This window comes from Perognathus longimembris, chromosome 8 (assembly GCF_023159225.1).
Source record: "Perognathus longimembris pacificus isolate PPM17 chromosome 8, ASM2315922v1, whole genome shotgun sequence".
Lineage (NCBI taxonomy): Eukaryota > Metazoa > Chordata > Mammalia > Rodentia > Heteromyidae > Perognathus > Perognathus longimembris.
Genome location: NC_063168.1, coordinates 5,865,814 through 5,880,184, shown reverse-complemented (window position 1 = coordinate 5,880,184; position 14,371 = coordinate 5,865,814). Strand labels below are relative to the sequence as shown.

The window sequence follows — 14,371 nt, the reverse complement described above, 5'->3', positions numbered from 1 at the left end:
CCAGACTCCAAGTTCAAGGCCCAGGCCTGGCACGCACCCCACCAATCCCCTTCAGTCTGAATCAGCAAGGTAGGCTCAGCTCATTAGTGGGCATAGTTCCATTGTCTAGCCACTGCGGTGGGATTCAACCCCGGCCTCCTGAAGCCCAGGCTCTGCATCAGTGTGGCCTCTCCCCACCCCACCTCACTCCCCCCCCCCACCCTGTGCAGACAGCATCCTCCCCAGCTCCCTCCCCTGCAATGTCCAGAGTGGCCAGCCTTCTTCTTTCCACATGCCACGCAGCAGTTAGGGAAGCGAAGCTCCTATAGGGAAAATAAAGGCAGCTTGCAATTGATCCGGCTGCACAATAGCTTCTAGAAAATGCCGCTTCCCGCACTTAGAATTCTCTAGGCTGGTGCGACTGTTGGCGTGGAAAGCCCTAGCCTTTTTCTGTAAAGCAGAAGCCAGCTTGCCCAGTCTCTCACTGAATACAGTGCTGCAGGTGGTTCTGGAAGCCGGAGGAAGAGGAGCTCTACTTCCTTGAATTCCAAAGTCTTCTGGGAGCAGGTGACAGCGGCTCCAGGTTTAGTCTCACTCCTGGAGGCCTAGTGACGCATTTGGTCTTCGTGCTTCAAAGAGGCTTGCCACAGCGTTTTAAAGAACAGCCCTTGCTACACGCAGTCTCCGACACTGAGTCTCCAGCGCAGCCAGGGTTCTTTCTGCACCTTGAGCTTTTGTGAGCATCAAGGTGCAGAAAGAACAGGCAAAACTTCTGATTCTTCTTGACCTGGCTTGGTGGCTTTTGCAGGCATCAAGTACAGAAGATTTTTCCAGAACCTTGAGTTGTAAGACAGAGGCTGATCAGCCTTCCACTTCAGAACTCTGTGTGACTTCAAAAGCTTTAACGACTGAGGCAACAAGGCAAGGTCAATCATTGGGGAAAACTCAATTAAGATGATTTTATTCTTTCTTTCCACCAGTGCTTCGTGGAGTCCACTCTCAAGTTCGTACATGACTTCATTTGACATGTAACCTTTACTTAGCACAATGATTATTCTCCGGCTTTTCTCTATCAGCGAATGGATTTCATCCACCACAGCTGAAAATTTTGAAAGTGTCATTAAGTGAAGTTGGACATGAAATATCAATTCTTTCACACTCTCTTGTTTTACATGATTTAACTTGTAGATTTTGTAATAAGTTTTACTTGGAAAGAGCCCTTTATTCTGTTCTAAATGCTCAGTGAAAGCAACTAAGTAACAATAATGATGAACATCCAAGTAACATTTGCTGTGTCAATATATTTGTGGATACAAATGGATATATCTGTATCTATATCTATTTATCTATCTAACTTCTTGTTGTGGGTCATTTCTTGATTTACCTCAAGATAAATGCCAGCTCTGTACTTGGCTCTGAAAATGAAGTGTCCAATACTTTATCTCAGGGCTTTAGAACACCATGATGCAGAAACAAGTCCAACAGAAAAATTTAGTTGTTTCTTTCTACTGATTATTGTGAGGAAGTCAGACCTTGACCTGGCCAACTACTAACCAGATGCTGATTTCCATGGTTATTTCTGGTTTAAAGGACCTTGTTCATTTGTTTATATTTTAAGCAAAATGGTCAAGCTAGTATAGTCATTTTTTTAAATGTCTATATGGTTTTTCTGTCTAGCATTCCCTTTCTTACCTCCTCCAGGCACCACGTCCCTTTCAAATATGCATAACTTATATCCAAAATGTTTCTCCAATACCCTGGGCAAAGTCTCCACAGCAAAAGTGTATTCTTCTTCCCTCTCAGAGGGACATTTTTTTAGGTATGACACAAAAGCATCATATGTCTTTCCATCTAGAAGATGAGACTGACTCTTAATTACATAAAATAAAATAAATAAAAGTTCCTATGTAAAATATTGGGCAAAAGATACAAATAATGAATATAGAATAGTCGGCAAAGTTACTTATAGCATTTTCAAATCTCAAATGCTAACCAAACCATCAGTTAGGTAAATATTTTCAACATCTACTTGAAGACTCACACTGTTTTGATTCAGTAGAGGAATGCAGAAATATAAAAATCCTAGACATATGGAAATGTAAATAGACCAAGGAGCCCAAATTTGTCCACATTCCATTCCAGAGATAAGAAGCAAATCTCATCTTGGCTCAGTTATTTCATTTAACTCTATTAACTATCTTAGCTCTACCCTCCGAAGACCCCTTGGAAATCAAAGGTAAAAACAAAGAGTCTATAAGCTGGACAAAGGAAGAAAGGGCAACTATAGACACAATTGGGTGGAGAACACATACTACGATATCTAAGATACTCTATGATATCAGCTGTCAAAAAGGAATAAGTCTGATCATTGAAAGCTTTACAGTGGTCCTAACTTCTCCCTTCTAATTCCCGATGACAAATCAGCATATAGATGACGAATGGAACAAATTCAGGAGGAAGTATGTTACCTACACAACAAAGCCCATTCTGCTTACTGGGTAACTGAAAAACTATGCTGTTTCTCATTAGCTTCATTCAGTCTAGGTGAGGAGAGAAAGGAAACAATTCATCAGCTTGAGATGAGTTGAAAGCAACAATTAACAGATGGAAAATGGCACAACACAGACGAAGCCGAGGAATAAAATAACTTGTGTAGAGGAAGAAGAGTGACCCAATGGACATACTTTCAGGTTCTAATCTACATAATTCCTGCTAATTAAGATGAATAGAGAAAGAAGGAAAGTGATGGCAGAGCAGCCTTTCCCATGGATAATAGAATAGGTAAAATCCCATTTAAAGTGGGTAAATGGCCAAGGAGTTAGACCAATCCCTGGCGTTATGAAACACTATGTTGGAAATGAACTTTACAACTTGGGGGGCGGGGAGTCAGGGGGAGGGAAAGTGGGAAAGGGTAACACTGTTCGACAAGAAATGTACTCATTACCTTACTTATGCAACTGTAACCCCTTTGTACATCACCTTTACAATAAAACAAAATAAAATTTAAACAGGAGAAAGATGAATAAATTTACTAGTAGAACCAAGGTTAGGTATAATTAGGTTCTTTATTTAAATAAGTTAAGATGAAATCATACTGAGTCAACATTCTTTGAGGATCACTTCATTTATGTCCAATGCCCTAGCCCAATTTCCTGAACTGCATTTGGACTCACGAAATGATGGTCTTGTTTCTAGGAAAAGCTTGTTCAATTTTACCTGCGATATTCTGCCTCAGCAGTTTAGGTCAGAACTTGCTGATTTAATGATATAAAGCAATTGCTAGGGGAGGGGGGAATGAGGGATGAGGTAACAAACAGTACAATAAATGTACCCAATGCCTAATGTATGAAACTGTAACCTCTCTGTAATTCAGTTTGATAATAAAAATATATAAAAAATAAAGCAATTGCTTTTCAGAATTGCATGAATCTTAAAGACAGGATATTTTGATAATGATGGCAGAATTACATGAGTATTAAAAGTAAGAAAAGAAGTTGGACTGTGGCCCAAGCCTTGTCTAGCATGTGCGAGCTCAATCTAGTTTGGGTGCGGGGTTGGAAAGTTAGGAAAGCTATTCGCTTCAACATTACATAATTTCATTGGATGATCCTCTTGGAGTTCAGTAAAATACGAGTTATTACCAGGTAGGAACAGGTATTCAGTTAGTATTCTCCTGGTGTCAGTGACAAAACCCGACATCAAGAGGGAAGAAGAGTAATGAAACATGTTGCTGCTCTTTTTTCTGGTGCCAATATTTGGGATTGAACTCAGGGTCACATGCTCTTTTTCTCTGAAGACTGGTATTCTACCACCTGAGCCACAGCTCCACTTTCAGCTTGTTGTTGACTAATTAGAGATAAGACACTCACAGACTTTTGTGCCCAGACTGGCTTCAAACTGTGATCCTCAGATCTTGGCCTCCTAAGTAGCTAGGGTTACAGATGTAAACTACCAGCACCCAACGCAATTTTCTTATCATCAGGATGTAACTGGATAAAACTGGGGAGACAATTTAGTCAAATATAGATTTGTATTACTCTTGCTATGTTCTTACATATGAAAACTCTATTAGCTATTAATAGTTTTCAAATTCTTTACTTCAGTAACCTCTCATGATTTACGTAGATTAATTTAGGTTACAATTTATTTTAATTAAAGCAATATATATGATTAGTAGCTTAGAAAACTGACCAAAAACTCAAGAAAATGAATTCAAAAGTTAATGAGAAGTTGTTGTTGTTGTTGTTGTTTTCTGCTCAGAATAAAATAAACTGTCATTTTTGAATAGATATTTGGGGTAACAAAAAGTAAATTAAACCAAAGTTTCTCAAATTACATGTGGTGCATAATTACTTGTTAGTTAGTGCTTTGGTCAATTGGTCAGTTCTATTTTCCTTCCTTCACAAACCAATATGAACAATACTCTTGAATATTAAGCCAATATTCTTATTCAATGTTTATTCTTACAACTCCCTTTCTGCCCTTTTTATGGGCTGCATCTATTTAGAGTCAACCTTTGAGTCTATGTAGCCCATCTTTAAATATCTGTTGCATGACCTGTTTGAGAGTTAAAATGCCAGTAGAAAAACTTCATGTCTCAATCACTTAACTCAAAAGTGGAAAAAGGCTAAGTATCTGAGTTGGAAATCAGGAAGGAATGGACTAGTGAACATCAGATGATCTAGAGATGAATCTCAACCGTACAATCAGAGACAATGAAGGAAAGGCCAAATACAGAGTTCCCAAATGGTGGGAACTTCTTTGCCATAGCAAGATCACACATGTAGATACATGCAGGTTGAAAGCTAAATTCTCTGGGTTTGCTAGCATTTCTAAATTATTAAATCACAATTATAAGTATGAAAAATGAATTTCAAAGAGCCACCAAAAAGTGATAATTCTTATATGCTGAAGTTAAAGGACCTTTGTGTATACACACACACACACACACACACACACACACACACAAATCAAAAGGAAAGATACATGTGAATCTTAATATTTGGCATAATACAATAAGCAAAATCAGAAGACAAATTTGAGTATTTACAATTCACATTATAGACAATACGGTAGCTTCCCTATGTAAATAGATCCTAAAATTAAGCAAATAAAAGCCATCAGCCTAAGGAAAGAGTAGGCAAAGAATATGCATGGATATGTTAGAAATGAAGCAACCCTTAGATATGAAGGACTTCTCTATACAGTAATATGGAAGAGTAAGTAAGGAATAGCATAATAAAGCCAAGTTAAAAACCATGCACATAAAGAATATCAGGAGTTATTTATAAGCAGAAGAGATGAGTGCGAATCTGAATGGATACTTGTCCAGATGTGCAGGGAGGTTGCGGCAGAGTGGACATCGCATCACAGACCTGAGCTCAGCCTGGGAGGGAATTTCCTCCTGGATGATTTCCCAGAAACCTTAAACTAGGGAAAGGGTTTGTTTCCCCCCACATATATTCACACAAACACATCCACAAAAGCAAGTGCAGTGGATTCAATGAATTAAGGTCAATAATTATCTTCAAAGTTGAGAACTTCTAGTCACTTTCAAATTTAGAGGAAGGGAGGCATGAAGTCTTCAGATAGACATAGTGGTAAATAAAGACTGGCAGGTCGAGGAGACTTAGACCTCCATCATGTGGCTTCTAGTTCATGGCTCCTTCTTGTGCAGCACCCAACTTTTTTTCCAAGGTGAACATAATGAACCAGAACAAGGCAATTCAACGCACATGAACTTTACTGAATGTATGTGCCATGTCAGCTATTGAAGTAATATGTGCAGAACCACAGCCAGTGTAAAGTTCCTGAGCTCAAAGATCAGACAGGGAATTTAGGAGAACACACTGAACATGCATGAAAAAGAAAACAATGGCAACACAAAGGAAAAGATCACTCAATATTCACCTTTGGTGGTACATGTATACAGAATCATTCTTCTCACCATGGGAAACCGATCCCATTTGTTCCACCAACAATATACCAAAAATAAGATGAAGATTGCTATTTCTTTATTGAGCTTAGTAAAAACAACATAAAATAAGGTAATATCTGTTACCTGTTAAGGTTTCATCTCTTCCAACTAAATGTCTATAGAACAGAACCAAGTCGACTCTACAAATGACACACAAAATCACCAGGCATACCACGGCCACTGAGATGAAAATTGATATGATCATTCCTCTCCTGAAGACGTGGTTTGTGATATCACTTGTTTCTATTAGAAAAGAAGGAGGAAAGAAAGAAATATTACCAGTGACTTCCACTTCAGTCATCAGTTTTTACTTCTGGGATGAAGCCAGGGATCTAATCAAATGCTTCCACATTCCAGGTAGTCACTCACCCACCCCTCCTTCGTGATCTTCCAACTATGATTTGTAAAAAATAAACATGTGTCCAAGGATATTCAGAGAACGGAACAGAAAGCATGGGATCCCATTCTGCTGTATCATGGAATTCATGTTTCTGGTGGTTCAACGATATGTTTAGGTGAACCATACAGGACTCACACGTAACTGTCAGCTCACAGACTGAAAAAAAACTGAGGACAAAGTTTGGAGAGAAATTGAGAGATTTCTGGATTGATATGATCTGGTTTTGCAACCTGGATCCATCGATTAGTTTGTATTGTAGGGAAAATTCATAGCGGTTCTTAAATCTTACTGTCTTCATCTATTAAAAGCAAATATTAAATAAACTTCTTGCGTCGTTTAAATTCAATTTCAGGGAGTGTGAAATAAGATATTACTCACAGTGGTTAACACAGTGACTGACACATTAGCATTCGAGAGTTCACCAAGATTGTGAAAAAAAAAATGTGCCCTTTAGGAAAAGAACCACAATCCATAGATAGATTCAATTTGGTTTTGTTACAAATAAATCTGAGATTGTGAAAAGAAGGATAGTGAAAAAAGTTAAATTTAACATATAAAATAACCATCCCATGATGCACAGGGGTTTCTTTTCATCCCTGAAAGTTCTTAATTAGTTGAGATCATAGGTTAATCACTCTTTATTTCCTCACAGTATAACGCAGTATTTCCTGAAGACATTGAACTCATACTCACAACACTTCAATATTTAGATTGACTGCAATCTCTCGTGAATACTTAAAATGCCCCTGTGACTATATAAATATGTGTTTATCATGTTTGTCTCTTGCAGTCAATTCTACCCGTGGAGGGATTTTTTAGGTCAAAGAATATAAGCATGCTTAAAGCTCTTGCCATGCAATTTTTTAGGATGACCTTTCCCCCAAATGGTAAGCATCTATGGTTACTCACTAAGTGAACTATGAGTGAAGCTAATCCCTAAGGTTCCTGCGTTTTGGAAGGTTTAGATAACCACGATGTACTATGCCCATACCCAGCCATGGACACACATACTCCTCCAGAGGTGGGGGTTGGGAGATCCCATTCCCCAGCCCGCCATTGTGAATTCAGTGGGAGGAGAAATAATCAAGTCAGCAGTCTCTGGGACAGGCTACGAGGCAATCCCTGGTGCATGGTGGCCCGCAGCCTCCACAAAATGCAAGTGAGGTAACAAGCCAACCAGGAACAACAGATCGGAAAGCCTCTCCCACACCCGTGCATGGTCCCTGCGTCAGCACTCACAAAGGGGTGAGTGAGTAACACCTGTGGCAATTCCTATAGAAGGAAAGACACGGATTCTTGACATAGCTGAGGGTTTCATCTGCTTTTCTCTGCTCTGGGGCTATGGGTGTGTTTCTTCAACTATAAAGAATGCATGAAACTGCAAGAAGAGTTTCACGCAGAACTTGCCAGAAATTGGTAACAAAGCCAGGCACCAGTGGCCCCCACCTGCAATCCTAGCTATTCAGGAGGCTGAGATCTGAGGTTCACAATTTGAAGCCAGCCCAGAAATAAAAATCTGTGTGATTCTTATCTCCAATTAACCACCAAAAAGTCAGAAATGGAAATGTGCTAAACATGGTAGAGTGTTACCTTGAACACAAAAGTTCAGAGACTTCAACCAGGACCCGAGGTCATGGCACAGGAAACACACACACACACACACACACTGCAATAAATGTTAGCTCCTGTTACTGAATGTGTGACAGTTGGTAACTACCACACAGGTGAACTCACTGAGATACAAGTGTGTACTTGGGATTTTCCTTCTTCTTTCTGCTTCTCACCAAGGCACAGGTGTGTGTGTGTGTGTGTGTGTATGTGTGTGTGTGTGTGTGAGAGAGAGAGAGAGAGAGAGAGAGAGAGAGACTATATGTCAGTGTTATCTCTCTGTCTTTGTGTTTCTGTCTCTTTGCGGCTCTGTCTCCCGTGATTTTGTGTTGTTCTCTCTATAGTGCTCTATCTTTCCCTTTCTGTCTCTCCAGGTCCCTATAGGTCTGTTTTCCTGCCTCTGTCTCTATGTGTTTCCGTCTCTCTTGCCTCTGTGTCTGTCTCTGTTTCCGTGTATTTATCTCTGCATCTATCTCTGTCACTCAGAACCTAACCTATCTGTACTTATCTGGGGTGTTGGTGGCTGACCCTGTAGTGAGTAAGCAAAACATGACAGTGAGTGAATGAGGACAAAGAGAAAGTGGAACTTTTGGGCTCCAGGCACAGCCTCTTCTCGTCAGCCAGTGGGACAAGGCCCTGAGTTGTATTGGTAGGGAATGAAGATGAATGAGCCTGGCACCTTCTATCAAGTAGGTGTGGGAAACATGAAGAGCTCTATGGATCAAGTCATCGACTGCCTATTTGCCAAGCCTGGGGTCTAAGTCATAGAAGGAGGCCTGTTACTCTCTGCTCAGTGAATGACCACACCCAAGGACCCCCAGTGTCCTGCTAGGACAGGCTGTGGGTAGCAAGGATGCCCCCATCCACTGGGCTCATCCTGCACTGATCTGCAGACATCTGTCCAGACATTTGTTCTGGGCAGGGAGACAAGGATGAACAAGGGATGCCGTGCCTCCTACCCAACTGCAGCCCACTGGCATTTGTGCCCTACACCGCCTCCCTGTTTGCCCCATTTGGTCTATGCATGGGTTCGGAATGTAACTATCAGAGCAAATGCCCGAATTGGCGTGCTTTCATTAGGAACATGCAGTCGGGCTGTGCTCCGGTCCCGGGACACAAGGTGAGCCCGGCCGCCTCTCAGGACATGACGGTGAGCTGCTAGCGTGGGAAGCGGACGTGTCTGAAGGTGAAATCAGCAGCTGCTCACTAGCATCCCACACATTTCCCAGCATAGAACGTTCGTACCTTTCCTCACTAAGATGAAGCTCTGGGTGTCTATGCTTCCCGCGTCACCCACCGTGCAGTTATATAAAAATCCTATATTTTTTTCATTAACTCCCTCGATTTTCAATATCTGTGAAACGTACTCCTTGCCTTCTGAAACCCTGCAACAGAGGGAAAGGATTTAACAATAGACCTTACAGGTACCCAGAAGAGAGCTATCGTGAGTCACGTATCCAAAGGCAGTGACTCCATTGACCGCATTCCGCCTTCCCTCCTCAAGGGCACTTTCAACTCGTGGGATGCGGTCAACATCCATCCCCCTCCCTCAGAGTCATCAAAACCAACCGAAACACCCCTCCCCATACCATCCCAGGGCTAAGCTCTGCAAGCTACGCAGAGTTTAAACACGTGGAAGACGGTGATGCTAAGTTGACAATGTAAAACAATATTCTCTCCGTTATTTTTTCCTACATCTCCCTTCCTAACTACTTGAAGTTTTCCCCAGAGTGTGGTCTCCTTTAGCTGTGGCTAGGGCCTTAGGCAGCTTCCAATAGTGAACTAAAATACATGCAGCATCCTACATTACGGAGAAAAGGAAGCCAAATGACGAGGGCTCACACCCGTGATCCTAACTACTCAGGAGTTTAATATCTGAAGATCACAGTTCAAAGCCACCCCAGCAGAAAAATCAGTGAGGTTCTTATTTCCAATTAAGCATCAAAAAGTCAAACGTGGAGGTATGGTTCAAGTGATAGAGCACCAGCCTTGAGTAACAAAGCCAAACAAGAATGTGAGGCTCTACGTTCAAGCCCTGGTTCCATCACAGAAGAAGATGGAAGAGGAGGAGGAGGAGGAGGAGGAGGAGGAGGAGGAGGAGGAGGAGGAGGAGGAGGAGGAGGAGGAGGAGGAAGAGAGAAAGGAGGAGGAGGACAAGGAGGAGAAGAGAAAAAAGAAGCAGTAGCATCTAAGTAAGGATTGATACCAAGTGATGGAGAGTGTAAGCTTGGTCCAAGTATACTGTATATATGTCAAAATGAAACCCCCTTGTACAACTAATTGAAATTGATAACAAAAATGTGGATTAAAAAGAAGAGGCTAGATAAAATCCCACTCCCAGATCCTGACTGATTAAAAGCTGCCTTTATAGGATGATGCTAAAAATGTTCATTGAATTTTCTATAGACTTTCTTTTGCTTAGATCTTGACAATAAAATATACGCATAACTCATCAACCTAGGCTATATGCCTCTTATGATGGCAAAATGAGTAAATTATCATATAAACTATATCAGCCACTCAGGAGCCCAGCATTGTTTGCATTAGATGTCTATGATGATTGTTCTATCACATATATAGCATAACATCTGTTATACATCACAAGTACATACCAGGTTTCCTTTTCCTTTTCGTGTACATTAACATGTGTCTCATTGTTTTCCCAGAAGGTCCAATAAAAGACATCATTTTTATTTGCCAAAGCAGAGCAGTTGAGTTCTATATTTTCACCTAGGAAAAAGTAGACAAGCAATCTTGATTTTAAAAACTCCTATTTCTCAGAGGTTTCAAATTAATATATAATTACTGGATGGTAGATAATATGCTTTGATTTTAAGATAAAGAAAAAGAGAAATTAAGTAGCAATGACATCATCAAATTATGCATTGATTTCTCTTTAAATATTTACATTCAAATCAATTACCAAAAATGAAGGTAGCCAGGTACCAAGTACCTGTCATCCTAGCTATTCCGGAGGCTGAGATCTGAGAATCACAGATCCCATGGTTCAAAGCCAGCCTGGGCAGGAAAGTCCATGACACTCTTATCTCCAATTAAATATCATAAAAGCCAGACATAGAGCAGCAGTTCAAGTGGTGCAGTGCCAAGGTTAAGCACAAAAGCCCAGGGATAGCACCTTGGCCCCGGGACTTTGTCACAACAAAGAAAAAGGAAGAGAAGGGGGAAGGAAGGAAAAGGAGAGGACAGGACAGGAGAGGACAGGATAGGACAGGACAGGAAAAGAAAGGAAAGAAAGAAGAAAAAAGGGAAAAAGAAAGGGGGGAGGGAGGGAGGGAGGGAGGGAAGACGAAAAATTATTGAGGTGAGCCAGTAGCCATTCTTTTTAGTATACAATTTAGAAGCATCATCACAATGCGCTAATATAACTTCTAGAAAACCTAAGCATTCAAATATTATTTTTAGACACCTTAAAATTAACTGTCTCAAGATACTGGGAAAATAAAAAGAACTTATGAAACTGAAAGTGTAGTCCAGAGAGGGCTTAAGTCCAGGTAATTGGGGGGGATATGATCAACATATATTATATACATGCAAGTTTATAATGCACACGGTTTCCTATGATTAATATATGCTAGAAGAAGAAGAACGTCTTAAAATAGTAAATGGAGTCAGGAAAGATTCCCTCCTGAGTAAGTGAAGACGGGCTGCCATTGTACTCCTTGCGTTGGAACAGGCAGGCCTCTCACAGAGAAGAGATGCTAGTGAAGTGTTGGTCACACAGCTTGCGGGATGGTTGCTAAGGGCCTGGGCAGCATGAGGGGCTGCGGCGGTGGCTACGTGACTTGTACTGCAGTCCCACGGTCCTGAGGAGACCGAGTGCTCCTAAAGGAAAAGGCCTGCGTCAGACATGGCCGCCGCCTTTCCCTCCCCACCAGCTAGTGGAGATGCAAGGTGCACTAGCTCTTGCCACTGCAGCTCAGTCCTGAGTTCACTGAGAGACTCAATGCTGCACATGTTATACAGACAGCCATCAGTGGACAAAATGTAGATACTGCCCCCTCGGGAATGGTTGTAGAATTTGATTCAGTAATGTATTTCAGCCTTAAACCAAACACAATACCTAGTCTAGCATATTTACTATGTGCAGATGTATTCCTTTCCTTCATTGTCTTCCTTTTTGAAAGAAATCACTCAAATCGACGTGTTGATTCATTCGACCTATCTGGACAAATCCTAAATGTATAGTTAACTTGATCCAATGGCAAAGATGAACCAATTCATCAAATATTCAAACCACAAAACAAGTTTGAATTGTCTCTCCATGTTTAGAAATAATCCTAGCTGACTCAAGAAACCGATATCTGAGGATCAAGGTTCGAAGCCAGCCTCAGGAGGAAAGTCTGTGAGACTCTTGTCTCCAATTAAGCAACAATAAGCTGGGGGTAGGGTAGTGTCTCAAGTGGTAGATTACCAGCCTTGAGCAAGAAAGTGAAGGGACAATGTCTTAGCTCTGGGTTCAAGCTCTAGGATCAACACACACACACACACACACACACACACACACACACACACACCAGGGAGACAATTAGAGAGTGAAAATTACAGAAAACTGTCAGAAAGACGATTAGAGAAAAGCCATACACAGGTTGACTGAATCCATGGTCCGTAAGCCAGAAGCTACTGTCTTTGTTGTTGTTCTTGTTGCCAATCCTGGGGCTTGAACTCAGCCTGGACAAAGTCTCTCAGCTTCTTTGCTCAATTGATTGACTGTGACTTTTTGAAAATCAATTATGTCTACTTATAAATGAAAAATATACATATTTCTATATAAATAAAAATAAATAAACATACCAATTTCTACTTCAACACGGTTAAGCTTTGGTCCCAAGAAAACCGGAATTCTTTTAGTATGCCCTACAAGGAAAAAGAAAAGAAAAAAAATATGAGCATTTTCTTTCAAAGATTCTATTATAATACACTTACCCTATGTAAAAAGATTCTAATCCAGGAGCTCCCTTCATGTGTTTACGTTCTGCAACTGCACTTATCCAAGGAGAGCTGTGATCCAAAAAATATTAAATGAAAAATTCCTTAAGTAAAACGAGTTGGTTGGAGTTTTTTTGTGTGTAGGAGGGGACTTTTGTTTGTTTCTATTTAGTTGTTCTTTCTTGTTCTGGTCCTGGGGCTTGAACTCAGAGCCTGGGCGCTTTCTCTGAGCTTTTGCACTCAAAGTTAACACTCTACCACTTGAGTGATAGCTCTGCTCTCAGTTTTTTGGTAGTTAATTGGAAGTAAGAGCTTTGCAATCTTTCCTGCCTAGGCCAGCTTCAAACCACGATCCTCAGCTCTCAGCCTCATGAACAGTAGGCTTACAGGCATGATGAGCCACAGGTACCACCGACAGCAATGAGGGGTTTTTGTTTCCTTTGGTTTGGGCTTTTTTGGGCCAATCCTGGGGCTTGAACTCTGGGCCTGGGCACTGACCCTGAGCCTCTTTAGGCTCGAGGTTAGTACTCTGTCACTTGAGCCGCAGCACTGACTCTGCCTTTTTCTAATTAATTTATTAGAGATAAGAGACTCACGGACTTTCCTGCCTGGGCTGGCTTCGAACTGCCATCCTCAGATCTCAGCCTCCTGAGTAGCATTACAGGATGAGCCACCAGCACCCGGCAAATTTTAAACTACCTATTGTTCTCAGTACTCTATTCTGCTCCATCCAAACCAGAATGCCAATCAGCCCCTTTCCTGCATTTCCATGCTGTATGCCTTTCCCGCTGACGACAGTTCCAGTGTCCAGTCCTTGGCTGTGTCATACTGAGGTTACTCCGTGAGATGAAGTTAAGTTAAATTACCTCTACTCTCCCTGCCCCGAAAAAGCCATGCTTTTGTTTTCTTCATTATAGATGCATCATCTGGATACAAAGAAATCAGGCTACGTCCCAACACTCCCCTCCCCATGGCCAGCCTTAAGCCTTGCATGGCCAGTCTACCAGACACACGCCCTGCCTTTGCATGATGCCTTCCACCCAGCACCCAGCTTGGATGAAGCCTTCTACACCCGTCCTTCCTCCAGTACCCAGGCATAGCCTTCGAGCTTCCCCGACGACTTGGCTTCATACGACAGCACCTCTGTGAGCTCACTGTCTCTAGATAATAACAAATGCCTCAAGAACATCTGACTCACTTGGTCAATAGTTCCCTTCTTCCTTTACATCCCAGTATGAAGTCGCTTATTGAACCTAAATGCCCTCAACAAACATTTGTAACCATAATAGATATTTGTTAATGTTTAGCAAGAGAAGACTCTCCAGTATTTACTCAAACTCTAAATAAGAGAAAGCTGACCTATGTGACATTGACCCACATGAAGTTTAATCTGTTACCAAGAAAAACGTTCTCTCAGCCCAGAGGGAGGATGCGAGCCAAGATGAAGATTTTGAAGCTGA

General features: G+C 41.4%; 1 protein-coding gene across 1 annotated transcript in view; it reads right to left on the bottom strand.

Annotated features, from left to right (window-relative positions):
- Positions 1-481: 481 nt before the first annotated feature.
- Positions 482-14,371, bottom strand: part of Il18r1 (interleukin 18 receptor 1) — a 33,441-nt gene continuing 19,551 nt past the window's right edge. The window contains exons 6-11 of the mRNA XM_048353541.1: positions 12,777-12,839; positions 10,577-10,694; positions 9,210-9,349; positions 6,041-6,199; positions 1,672-1,830; positions 482-1,078 (exon numbers count right to left, since the gene is read on the bottom strand). Coding sequence (XP_048209498.1) covers positions 723-1,078; positions 1,672-1,830; positions 6,041-6,199; positions 9,210-9,349; positions 10,577-10,694; positions 12,777-12,839 — 995 coding nt within the window. The 3' untranslated portion in view covers positions 482-722. The remainder of the gene's footprint in view (positions 1,079-1,671; positions 1,831-6,040; positions 6,200-9,209; positions 9,350-10,576; positions 10,695-12,776; positions 12,840-14,371) is intronic.